Here is a 13,735-nt window from a genome sequence, read left to right as displayed (position 1 = left end):
AAACAAATTTTCTTACTAGTTGTTACTAGATGGCTAGTTTTTTATTTGCTATTATTAGTTGCTACATAATGACATCAAATAGAGACGGATTTCAATTTCGTCTTTAATTAAGAGACGGATTTTTTATTTCGTCCCTAATTTAGAGACAAATTTTTCAATTTTGTCTCTAATATTTCGTTCACTTATTATAAATTATATACATAGAACGAAATAAACAAATAGTACTTAGTATAGTTGGTAAGAGTTTCACCATGTGACTTTGAGGTCACAAGTTCGACTCCTACCAACTGCGATTTTTGAGACTGGGGATTCAAAGAGCCTTACATGCAAAGTCGAGCCGAGTTGACCCGAGTGAGGTTTCGAATTGGTAAAGGCTGGGATTGGGTTGGACCGAATAGATACTAGGGCTTGGGTTTTTGTCTCGTAGTGTTGATAGCAACCAATATTTATGATTTGTTGCTATTTTAATGAACCAACTTTAATAATTTGTTGCTATTTTTAGGAGCCAACATCAATAATTTGTTGCTATTTTATTAACTAACATTAATAGTTTGTTGCTACTTTTAGAAACAACCAATGGTAATCTGTTGCCAAAGTTGGCAACGAATGCACAAAAAACAGCAACCATTATGGAAACTATATTTAAATGGATGCAATATTGCAACAAAATTGTTTTGCAACTAGTAGCAAAAATCCCATGGCAACAAGCCTTTTAGCAACAACAAATTTTCGTTTCCAACCCGTTGCTAAATAGAGTTGGCAACGAATTTTTGGTGAATAGCAACAAATTTTAGTTGATGCTATATTGACTTAATTTTGTAGTGTAGAATGTGTCAATTTATAGTGGTAGGCATCAAAATTTTTAATTTAATTAGGAAATTTTGACTTTTGCTACCTTTAAAACACATGCATTTTACTTTTGCTATCTCCAAAAATTTTTATTTTACTACCATACAAATGCCACTTTGTTAAAAATATCTACCACTTAACGGAATCAATTAATAATTCCATTAGTAAGATCCAACCACCCTCACTATCACCTTCTAGCCACCACTCCCTCCTTAGCCACCCTAACTGCCTCCCCGTAAGACAACGAAAAATTATTATTTTTTTAAACCAGTCCCTCCTGTTAGCCACCCTCCCCTCTCCCCCTTGCCGGAGGCCAGCGCCCAAAGGTGTGGCCAGCGCCGGCGATCCCATCCCACTCCTTTCCCTTGCCACGCAGCCCAGCCTTTCCTTTTCCCCTTCTTGCTGCCCCGATCCCTAGTTCCAATCCAATTTGTTTGAAGAATGTAATCACAGAACTAGCATTTTCAATGAAATTGAATTCACTGACCTTTTTTGCACCTCGACCTAAGTGATTTTGAACGAGCTTAGAGGAAGTTGAAAGAGCTTGTTGCTTGGAAAACCCTAGAAACTCAACCAAGTAATTTGTGAAACCAAAGTTGACTTGGGTAGGTATTGAAGATGAAGTTGAACAAAGTAAAACATGGTGAAATCCATGGACGAAATGCTTTGCCTCCTTCTCAATCTAGGGTTTCTTCTTCCATCAATCAATTCAATTATGAATTATGGGTTCGCGATTGTGGCGATTGTGGGTTCGCCGGAGAAACGCCGAGAGGATAGAGATTGGTGTGTGGAAATTGCATGTAATTTCGGTGTGGTGGTTGGGGTCGGGGCAACAAGAAGCCAAGAAGGGGAAAGGGAGGGGGCTGGCTGCGTTGGTGGGGAAAGGGTATGGAAGGAGGTCGCTAGCGCCGGCCGTAGCTTTGGGTGTCGGTCGCCGGCAGGGGGGAGGGGGGAGGGTAGCTGACGGGAGGGCTGGGCATTTGTTTTTTTTTTGTTTTTAAATTTTAATTTTATTATTTATTTTATTTTAAAACAAACTAAAGGGAAATCTAACGGATTCCGTTAAGTGGTAGCAATTTTTAACAAAATGTCATTTTTATGGTAGTAAAATAAAATAAAATTTTTCTCAGGTAGCAAAAGTGAAATTCTTGTGTTTTAGAGGTAGCAAAAGTCAATATTTCCATTTAATTATTATTAAGGAATAATTGTTTACACTATTAAGATTATCTTAAGATATATAAATCCTACTTATCTAAAGATGATTTTTTATTTTTTTCTTAAAATTAACTTCTTATAAATCACTATTTGTTGTTTTTACCTAAGTGGCATAATTCTTAAATATCATTCGTCACTTTTATTTAGGTGGCTAGTGAATTTTTTTAATTCTAATTTAATATAAAAATCTAATTTTTAATTGCTAAAAATTATACCTTTGCTTATGTGGCGCATCGAATGATATCCAAAAATGCCTACTTTAATTATATACTAGATTAGTCTCGTGCGATGCAGGATATTAGAAATTTCTCTGAAACATATAGTATATATTGTATTTATTCATATTACTTAATTACTTTATATAAGAAACATAGAGTGTGCATTAGATACAAATAGTTGATCAAAAAGAAAATTAAATAAAGCTAGAGTATGGTGAAATTTAAGTTGAAATTTGAAACTAAAGAAAAATATAATGACATTGTTTTGGGTGTTTTTAGTCCCTCGGGAGAGTTACAGCTCGAAGATTGGTACGGTGCGGCCTGTACCTGCAAAACAACGGAAACTCCTGTTGGTTGGAGTTCCGCCTCCGACGGTCAAGTTAGAACGTGTAGGAGAGTAAAAGGTGCGGAAATAAAGGTGAGATCTTTACAGATCCCGAGATCAGGTGCTTTCTCTGATGATTGAGAGAATGCAGGTGATGTAATAAATGATTGAATCAAATTGTCCCCAAAATGGGGAATCTCTCTCTATTTATAGGGTCATGGGAAAATGTGCCCTTATTCTAGGTCATGTGACCTAGATTTGGTGGACTAAGACAAGTCATGGGGAATTGGGCCTGAAAGCCGTCATTCCTTGATGTGACAGTGGTGTCCACGTGTCACTTCTCAATTGGCCTTTGCATAGACCTATATGGCGAGGACAAGTGTCCTAATACTGGGTAGACACGTGTCGTGCTCTCAGGCTGCCACGTGGCAAGGTAATTTTACCCAAAACAGACATCATATTTTATTTCGGCGGGAAAATTTTGGTTGTAAAGTTACCATGTAGACAATATGATGTCAGCGGTTGCTACTTTAGTTATATTTATTTATTTATTTATTTATAAATAGATATATATACTCGTATTAAATTAGATTATTGATTGATGATTATTGATTGATTATTAATGTCAAAGTACCATGTGTCACAAATACTTGAACTAAAAAAATTCTCTCTCTAGCTTTTTCTCTCTCCCAAAACCCTACCTTTCTGAAAAAAGATTTTCTCTGGCCATGAGGCTCGCCGGCGGGCGTGCGGCTCACCGCCCATGCCACGACGTCAGCGAGCCTCCGATCTACTTCCTTAGGGTGTTTTCTTCATTTTTCGTTTTGTTTTTTTGTCCGGTCGGCCTAGAAACTTGCCCCGCTTCCCCTTTTCGGCCGCCTCTTTTCCTCACCGGCCTTGTAGCCGGCTTGCCGCCGTTCTTCTTTTCCGCTTCCTCGCCGTGTCTCTGCTCCACCGCCTTGCCCGTCGCTGCGACGTTTTGTAGGAGAATGGGGGAGGGAGAGTCATCTCCCTTTGAGTCCCTCGTTTAGGGCCATTCTCAGTCTGGTGTTTCCAGCCGTCGCGACCGTGGTTCAGGGATTTGTGGGGTTTGGGCCTCTCGGGCGGGTCTCTGCAGTTCAGGCTTTACTGTCAGGCGGTGTGTGGTTTGGGTTGGTGAATCTCGGAGTATTGGTGGTGGTGCTCGATGGGCTGCGGAATCGGTTGTCATGGTCACGTTCTTAGTTCTCGTTTTTAAGTTTCCTTTTGTTTTTTCTATTAGTGGTGTGTGCGGTGTTTGGGTCTCTTTTTCTGTCTTTGTGTGTGCGGTTTATTCGGGTTTGTTATTTTTTCTTTTTGTGTGGTGCGTTTGTGTGCTATGGGGAGTGCAGATCGGTGTGCCGATCTTCTGGTGCAGGATTTGAGCCGGGATTTTTGGCTATGGGGCTTTGGTTTGATCTTCTTTTGGTTTGGGCTGAAGGGTTATGCTTCCAAGCTTAAATTCGTGTTTGAATCGGAGATTGTCTAGTCAATGATAAAGTGTACGACACCAAATTTGAATTCAGGTCGAGGAGTACAGGCTTCTGAGTCAATGAAGGTTCACGTCAGAACGAAACTACAACTTATTGCCAGACCCCCTTGCAAGAGGCTGCATAGGTTAGCGTTATATGAGACAAGGGTATCTCAAGAAGTCAATTTACGCGTGCAATTGTAGTTTATTTTATTTCGAACTTGTAATTGGTTCAATTGTCTTTGTATTGTTCGATTACGATTTCTTATGTAAGTGCCGTATGACTTTTTTTTTGAAAATCAAGCAAGCGAATTTCATTATAATAGGCCAATTTCCGCCAAAGTAATTAAGCTTTGGGGAAAGGGACCGAGAGATACAAATTCATCACAACCCCTAGCATCCCATCTTGCTACATTATGTGCTAAGGTATTACCCGCTCGCTTCACATGAGAGATAGAAAAAGAACTAAAATAGGAAGATAAGCTAACAATGTCATCATAAATAAAAAAAACAGGGGAAAAGCCTACTAATTTGCTCTTTATGGCCTTCACAACGTTACTTGCATCACTCTCAACATGTATCCTGTCATAGCCCAACCTTCTAGCCACCAATAAACCAAATCTACAAGCCGCGGCTTCAGCTAACTCCACACTCCAACCAGCAGCTTCCTGGCGAACAGCAGCAGCAAGCACTTGACCATGCTCATCCCTGATCACGATACCAAGCCCCGTTTTGACCCCCAAGTGTGCATCGCAATTAACCTTCACAAACCCCTGCCTTGGACAGCCCCAAGTACTAGCAGAAGGGAGCCCAACAGTAGCAGCCCTTGCCACGACTTTCCCAGTATACTCATTGCTCTCACGCACCAGGTTCACCCATCCTCTTGCAACCTCAATCGCATTTAAAGTACCGTATGACTTATTATTAATGAATTTTAATCTCCTCCTCAAAAAAAAAAAAAAAAAAAAAAAAAAAGACCCGCCCATTTATTTATCAGACGGATCTAACCCATTTTATAACTATGGCGGGTCATGGCTTTTAAAGGCCTCCATTCCTAATTCCTACCTCTCTTCAACGTTCTCCATTGAAGCGCACTCAACTTTCTCCATTGATGCGCACTCCCATTGAATCTTATCCTTGTATCCCCCATTGAAGCAGCTTCTAAGGTAAGGTGTTTGTTGTTGTCATCATCATATCAATTTCACAATCTAGGGTTTATATTCGATCTAATCTAATTTAATTAGTTTATATTCGATCTAATCTAATTTAATTATCAGTGCTTTAAGTTTAGGGTTCGTAATTGCCTCAAAAAAAATAAAAAAGGTTTAGGGTTTTTAAATTCTTAGATTATGAAACATCATATCCAAAAGATAAGAAAATTATGAGCGTAATTTGATTATTGAATCAAATATCCCTAAAATTATGTATTTTTCGAGGTAATTCAATATGAAATCAAATCATGCCTGAATTTCTTTTGCTGATAATTTTCTTAATTTCATAGCTTTTGAGAAGGTGATTAACAAGAAGAGGAGAGATAATGGCGCATCGGCTACTCCGAGATCTCGAGGCCGATGGCTGGGAACGCTCCGACTTCCCTATTATCTGTGAATCTTGCCTCGGTGACAATCCTTATGTTCGCATGGTATAGCTTACGTTTCTCTATTTACATGAATTATTACTTTTTATGGTTGATTAAACTTAAGTTTGTACTATTTTTTTATAAAGTTGAATGGAATAGGCCTTATTATAGTGTAAAAATTGGAGATATAACGTCAATATTATCTTTGCTAAATTGAAATGATATTTTCTGAACTCAACTCAATTCATTTTTGCTGAACACAATTCTTAATTTATTTTGGTTGAACTTTAATCTTTGCTGAAACTTATTTAAATAACGAGGATAACTACTTAATTCATTTTTGAGGAGAGAAGAAAAGTTGGGATATAAAGAGGGACTCGTGTGATGACTGATAAGGAGAAAGATAAAATCATTAGCCAAATTAAGTAATGCTGTAACTCTCCAAAAAGGATGACTTTGCGACTTACAAAGAATGGGAGTTTTGGGAGTATTATTGAGGTGGAGGGACTTACAATTTCCAAGTTTGTAAGTTGATTGCTGCAAAACTTTAATAAGACCCCAGAAAGCTTACACTTATTCCCGTTGGTTTTTTCGTTGGTTTGGTTATTGGGTTTGGGATTGATGGGAACTTTTTAAACCTTTCATTGAGGTAGTTTTAGCATGCTTATATCTACTTGTGAATGGGTTTTGTCCGGAAATATCTTGAACTTACCATTAGGCTTATCCTGGGTAGAATTAAAGTTTATCGTATTCATTGTAGTCTTCTATTTGTGAGAATGCTCTTTTTTAGGAAGTAAAGACCATTTCTGATTTTGCTTCTTTGTCTTCCTTCACTTGGTCCTGATTTGTCTTCTGCAATGAATTTTCCATAGCCATATTTGATATCTCTTAGATAACACATTGTGTTTAGTTGTTTCGTACTCCCTCCATCCCACTAAGATCGCCCATACCCTTTAGTTCAGTTTTTTTTTTACGAGTTGGTTCTTTCGAAAGCATGTTGAGTTTGCCTGGTAGCACATGGCTTGTTGCTGAGAAAGTATACTTAATTGGGATTTGGGAATGGGGCTTACTCATTTGGACATCTATTTTTAGTATATGGGGCAATGTGAGTATTTTTTGTTCATTACATTAAGTTTAAGTTACATTATCTGATTGTTTTACTAGGTTTCTTGTTTGTTACTTTGCATTTTTTTTTCCTCTCTTCTTTTTTGGACGGTATGGGATAAGTGAGTTTATGTTTCATCCTTGTAGTGCTTTTTAATAATCCGTTTAACCATAGCTGTGGTGAAGGGTATATTTGGTAATTTACTATGGAAGCTTCTTAATAATCAGTTAAACCGTAGCAGCAATCCTAGAGACGGTTGATTGAGTGGATGCATGCTTTCTAAATCCTCCTTGTGAAGTGCAATCTCTATTGTGGACTTTTATGGCCGTGAAACATCATAGTCTATAGTGCTCTTTATCTCTATTAGGCTACTCTTGCAGTGGATATTAGCAATTTTTAAAAAAAAATTTCTTGACTTATGTGGGGAAATTTACAATCTGGAGTGGTCTTCATCTTGCAGACTAGAGCAGAATATGACAAGGAATGTAAGATCTGTACAAGGCCATTTACAGTTTTCCGCTGGAGACCAGGTCGAGATGCAAGATACAAGAAATCAGAGATTTGCCAGACTTGCAGTAAATTGAAAAATGTATGTCAAGTATGCCTCTTGGATCTTGAGTATGGTTTACCAGTCCAGGTTCGAGACACTGCTCTTAGCATCAGCACCAGTGATGCTATTCCCAAGAGTGATGTCAATAGGGAGTATTTTGCAGAGGAACATGACCGCAAGGTATGTGTGTCTTTATTTCATAATTGCTGAATATTTTTGGGTTTGAATATGGAAAGGATCTCTGCCTAAGATCTCATTAAAGACCAATACATTATATGTGCTTTATATTTATTTTATCGCCATCCTTCCTTACTGTCAGTTGCTAAACTACTCAGTTTTATATGCCAGATTATTTTTAGTGTGGTCATTAGGTTCATGTATGTGTGGTGCCTAGATTGCTTTTATATCACCATGGTACACTTTTACTGCTTGACTTGAGGTTTTAGAATATTGCCCTAAAAATCCAAGGTATGGTTTGTGGAAACTAAATATTGTACACATTTTGGTTTGGTGTAGATCATCACTCGTCAGCCTTTCTTACTTCTAAGTATCTTTTTTTACTCTGCTATAACCTTGTCAGTTGGAATGCACATTATGATTTAGGATATTTGTTTGGGGCTTGCCCCTCTCTTTTGGCAAGAAAAAAAAGCAACCATTGGATTTAGGATGAAAGATAATGTTAGTAAACTTGAAGCCTTAAATAAAATATTGCAAGCAAAGTATTTTGGAAGTGCTACTGTCATTATTATCATTAGATTTAAAACAATGCGCTTTTGCAAAAGACAAAAGAGTCTTTTGAGATGATGGAGTGAGGGACAAAGAGGGTGAAGATGTACACATCAATATCATGATTGTATAGTAGTATATGCTATCATCATACTCAAAATTAAATGTTTTTTTTTTTTTTTGAGAAATCAGGTCCTATTCTCTCAAATAAACTTTTTATAAAATTATTGAGGTTGCATATTACCATTTGACTTTCAATCATAAAGCAAAATGAATATTTAAATGAAATTTGGAAAATCAATAAGCTCTAGATTTTGTAACACATGCTCATTTCTTTTAACACTTCAAATTTATTTGATTATATTAGTCACTAATATCTTGTATAGCATTCTTTTTTATGTTTAGGTAAGACAAGAAAAATGGAAAATGTCTAAGTAGGAAATCAATGACAAGGAACTGATAAATTTTTTAAAATAATTTTAGAATAAGTAGTGTGGTCTTGACTCTTGACCTCTTGAGTGTTAGAATCTATGCCAAGAATGACAGAATGAGAGAAAGAGGATCATGAAAGAAGATTAAGTGAAGAAAAATGATAATAATAAGAAAAACATAACTGGCCTAGAGAGCTGATCCATTCAATATAGGCTGTCATGGTTTGGGTTCTAGAAACCTTACTGTCCTCTAAATGTTTCTTCAGTTTGGTTGTCATCATTCCAATTGCTCTTGAAGGTGAGGTATTGAGATAGAAAGGCTGGGATGATAAATAAGGGATTATGGATCTTTTATTTTTCTATAACCTTCCCTCTTATAATTTGATTACCACTACCCAAATGCTTGTAAGATGGAAAAAAAGAAAGTAAAATGTGCTTTTTCTTCTCCTTTGGTCCAAGGTATCCCCCAGCATCTCAAAGTGGCACTTCTTAAAGTTAAAAAAAAAAAAAAAAGTGATAGTTCCTGCTGGTAGCTTGGCACTACGTTTAGTTGGATCGTTCAAGGTAAAAATTATGGCTAACACAATTACAAACATGAAATCAGGTATAAGTATTTTTGATACAGTGTTGTGGACCATTATTATATTTGAGTTTATTTGTGCCCCTCCAGTATTAACCAGGAATGTACTGGTTTTAAAATCTCCATGCACTTCTAATTTCTGCTGTTTCCAATTAAGTTGCTTTTGTTTAGGATAGGTTCTGGTTTGTTACCTATCTTAATTGTATATCTCTGCATTTTCATCTACTAACCTGTATTGTTCTATTAAACCTTGTTCACTACACTTTGAAAAAATTTAATTCAGTAAATAATAGGGTAATGTTCTAGTAGGGCTGCATATAAGCATTAAATACACTCTTGAAAATTGTACAAATTTAGGAATTCATGACAAACACATGCGTAGATCAGTATAATTAGTGCTTATTTTCTTAAACACTAATCTACGCGTGTTTTTGTCATGAATTCCTAAATTTGTACAATTTTTAAAAGTGTATTTAATGCTTAAGGATGCATATACCATTACCTAAAATAAATTTAGTTCAGTGAAAATAATGTTAGTAACACTACAAATATTAGTAAAAATCAGTTACTTTAAAGAAGAAATATAATAGAAAATAGTTAAAAATAATTTCAATTCGGCAAAAATAAGGTGAAGTGAACATGGCCTTAATTTAGAGTAACTAGATGCGTGTATTTAGGATTCTGTTGAGACTATCATTCTTATTCTCTAATGTCAATTGTTCTCCTTGTCGAGTGATTTCATGTCATATCAACTTAGTATCTAAACACCGTGATAAAGGAGTAAGGCCCCGTTCTTTAGAGTTGCTCTGCATCAATCTGCTCTGTCTGATTAAAAATAATACTAATAATAATAAAAAAAATATATATATATATGCTCAGCTCTGCTTTGCTGAAATCTGCTCAAAAGAACGGGGCCTAACTTTGATTGAACGACACCTTCTCTTTGCGGCTCAATATGTATTAAACTTTTGAAAATTTACAATAACCGACGACTTTTCACTTCACTGTGAAGTGAAAACATACTAGTGAATGTGGGATGTCTATGTGGTCTTTGGTATCTAACAATATAGTCAGGGATTGAGTCTTATGCAATAGGATTTTGATGATTGTGCTTTCTCTTTATGCTTTATAGGCAAGAGCTGGTTTGGATTATGAATCCTCTTACGGAAAGGTGCGGCCTAATGACACAATTTTGAAGCTTCAGAGAACAACACCATATTATAAAAGAAACAGAGCACATGTTTGCAGTTTCTATATTAGAGGCGAATGTACAAGAGGTGCTGAGTGTCCTTACCGGCATGAGATGCCTGTCACAGGGGAGCTGTCACAGCAAAACATTAAAGATCGTTACTATGGGTAAGTATGCCACCCCCTCCAAGAAAATAAATCTGCCTTTCGCTTTCTCCGGTTAAACATGAAGTCTGTTAAACCTCAGGTTGTTGAATCTCTAATTCTTGTGGGTACTCGTGGCATACATGTAAAGGCAGGGATTGTTCTTTTGATAGTGTTAGTCTGGTCAATATCGTTATATGATGATTTGTATTGTATCAGTATCTCACAAAATTTGAAACACATGGTATGGTCATGGAATAGTCATCGATGTAATCTATTCAGAGGGAAGGCCCCTGAAACATGATTCTTTCTAATTGCCAGAGGTCGTGTTTTTGGAAAGCTGAGCTTGGTGTCCAAACTCCAAAGCATGATAGTAGTGCTGATGTTGTAGAGGACTGGTCATTTATTTGATTAACTGCTATTGTATTGTGTCCCAGTGGACATAGTTATCAATCATAACATTTTGGATTTCACCTCGAGGTGTGCTTTTATTTTGTAACTGGGGGAGGAGGGGGGTGAAACAGTATCTATACATTGCTAGTTACTCTGTACTGTAGGCCTGCTGCTGATTGTGCTCAAATATTTTAATAGTTTTGACTGATCATTCTTCTCATGTGCTTATCAACAGAGTGAATGATCCAGTTGCAATGAAGCTCCTCAACAAGGCTGGTGAAATGCAGACACTTGAGCCTCCAGATGATGAGAGCATCAAGACTCTGTATGTTGGTGGACTTGATGCCAGGGTTACTGAGCAAGACTTGAGGGATAACTTCTATGCACATGGTGAAATTGATTCTATACGGATGGTTCTTCAGCGAGCTTGCGCGTTTGTAACTTACACCACCCGAGAAGCTGCTGAGAAGGCTGCAGAAGAGCTCTCCAACAAACTTGTCATAAAGGGTCTGAGGCTGAAGCTGATGTGGGGTAGACCTCAACAACCCAAGCCTGAGATTGATGGTGCTGAACAGGCAAAGCAACAGGCTGCAGTGGCACAAAGTGGGATGCTTCCTAGAGCTCTTATATCTCAACAACAAAGTCACCTTCATCCTCCTGGCACAAGTCAGGATCAGATCCATCCGATGCCTTATTTCAACATTCCAGCCCCACCTCAGCAGGAGAGGACCTTATATCCGTCAATGGATCCCCAGCGAATGGGTGCCCTTGTTTCAACACAAGATGGGTCTGGATCCTCAAACGGACCTTCAGGATCGGGGGAAAACAAAAGTGGGTCTGCATCTGAGAAGCATCCTCAAAACCACCAACCATATGGTTACCAGGGGATGCCACCTCCTCCTGGTCACTTTCAACAGCCATATTACCAACCATATGGTGGTTATATGCCACCGCCGCCACCTCCACATTACCAGCAGTATCCTCCTGCTCAATACAACCACCAACCTGCAGTGGCTCCCCAACCTCCACCATCTCAGCAGCAGCAGCAGCAGCAGCAGCAGCAGCAACAACAATAGTATCATCAGGAGCCTTTCAAATTAAGGTATACTTTATGTATAATCGAGATGTTGTTTTCCCTTCTTGTAGCCCCTCATTTTCGGCAATGTATTTTGAATATAGATTCCCTTTTTACTAAGTCTCAATCCTTATCATGAAGATTTAAATCAAAATCAATACTATTATGAGCTTGGAATCATGGGTTTTTTTTTCTTCTCAATTCCACTTAACATCAATATTCAACCGTAGATGCTCAACTACTCAGCTATTATGTATATTTGAATAGGCCAATTAAGTAAATTGGTATAAGTCGTCTAAGGTCCAAGGTAGAATCATCTAATTCTCAAAAGATGAATGTTAGTAGTAAAACCAAGCTATACAACACAACCTTGCTGCCTTCTACATAGATGCGGAAATTCTCTTCGTGAAGGTGTATGTACCAAGTATGGTTATTTTTAAAAAAAAAAAAGAGAAATGAACATATAATTGTTTTGTAAAGAATATATAGCTGTTTTGTAAAGAACATATAGCTGTTTTATAAAAAAACATCTAGCTTTATGTTTTTTTTTTATATCTAAATAATATTAATAAAGAACATGATAATATTATGTAATGAAAATTATTTATATTCACCCATAGACAAAATTCATAGAATGTTTCACAATAAGCATTGAACATTATTTCACAAATCAAAGTACATTACACTGACAATCAAAGAACATGGAGATAAAGAACATTATTTATCCAGTATGTTCTTTTCACTCTATATAAATGTTCGTCATATTTTAATAGTATGTTCTTTTCACTGAAACTATATGTTCATTACATTTGCATAACATGTTTTTTGCGTTTTTTTTTTTTTGATGAAACGTATGTACCAAGCGCATGGTGTACATACACCTCTATGAACCAGGCATTGCATAGTTGTCACCTCGTTAGCGTTACACATACCCCAACAGTAGAGGTGGCTAGTAGGCCGGGTTAAACCTAACCCACACTGACTCGCACAACTGGTGGGTCAACCAGGTCCGACCCGGTACCAACTTGGCACAGCTCGGGTTTAGCCTGGGTTGTGACGTGGGTCCAAAATTTTCGACACAACCCATTATTTCGACCCATCTCATTTCAACCCGTTTGATTCTGCACAACCCGTTTAAACCCATTTAATTCGATCCACCCAACCCGTGAACCCACCCAAACCGACCCAGCTCGCACCACCCAACCCACCTTACACGCCTAACCCGCTCGGCCCACGACACAGCCCACCTGCATACACGAACCGCCTAACCAGCTCGACGCGACCCACCCAACTTGCACGACCCACCCTATCTATGAGCCTAACATTTATTTAATCATGTCAAAGTGTGTTCAAGTTGATAACACCCTCAAAGGACATATGAAAATTAATGGACTTCGTCCCATTCTTGATAGCATGAAACGTAAGTGGCACACTTGTTTTTGTGTATTTCCAATCATTTATGGAATCAATACTATTCTTGATCCTGGTGTCAAAGCTGAAGGTTTGGAAAATCTTTTAGAATTTTATTATAATTTTTTTAGTATCGAATATATCAACAAATCCAAATCTGTTTTGGGAGACCTTGATGATCATGGTGCATCTGTTTATGGTTCTGATTTAACTTCACCACCTACCACTAGCGTTTCTGATTCTAGATTTGGTTCTCTTCTTGACAAGGTTATGAAAAATAAAAACACAAAGCATCGACATCATCATCAGCTTCTTCAACGGTTGCTATCAATGATTATTTGTCATACCAACATGAGACCGAAAAAAGCTTTCAAATTGTAAAATGGTGGCAACATCAAAGAAGTTTTCCCATATTGGCGAGAATTGCAAAAGATATACTTGCAGTTTCCACCTCATCC

At 37.5% G+C, this 13,735-nt stretch overlaps 1 protein-coding gene across 1 annotated transcript; it reads left to right on the top strand.

Moving 5' to 3' along the window:
• Nucleotides 1-5,125: 5,125 nt before the first annotated feature.
• Nucleotides 5,126-12,047, top strand: LOC145593498 (zinc finger CCCH domain-containing protein 49-like). The gene is made up of 5 exons (XM_081649747.1): nt 5,126-5,262; nt 5,598-5,738; nt 7,241-7,510; nt 10,200-10,423; nt 11,028-12,047. The coding sequence occupies exons 2-5, from the start codon at nt 5,634-5,636 to the stop codon at nt 11,866-11,868; spliced, it is 1,440 nt and encodes a 479-aa protein (XP_081505873.1). The 5' UTR covers nt 5,126-5,262; nt 5,598-5,633; the 3' UTR covers nt 11,869-12,047.
• Nucleotides 12,048-13,735: the final 1,688 nt, after the last annotated feature.

The sequence above is a fragment of the Chenopodium album genome, chromosome 19 (genome assembly GCF_948465745.1).
Source record: "Chenopodium album chromosome 19, dcCheAlbu1.1, whole genome shotgun sequence".
NCBI lineage: Eukaryota > Viridiplantae > Streptophyta > Magnoliopsida > Caryophyllales > Amaranthaceae > Chenopodium > Chenopodium album.
Note: the sequence above shows the minus strand (reverse complement) of the source record. Positions and strands in the feature narration are given on the sequence as shown.

Coding starts and splice junctions, on each gene's coding strand:
- LOC145593498 (XM_081649747.1), top strand. CDS start 5,634: ATGGCGCATCGGCTACTCCGAGATCTCGAGGCCGATGGCTGGGAACGC. Junction 7,511..10,199: donor CAGAGGAACATGACCGCAAG/GTATGTGTGTCT, acceptor TATGCTTTATAG/GCAAGAGCTGGTTTGGATTA. Junction 10,424..11,027: donor ATTAAAGATCGTTACTATGG/GTAAGTATGCCA, acceptor GCTTATCAACAG/AGTGAATGATCCAGTTGCAA.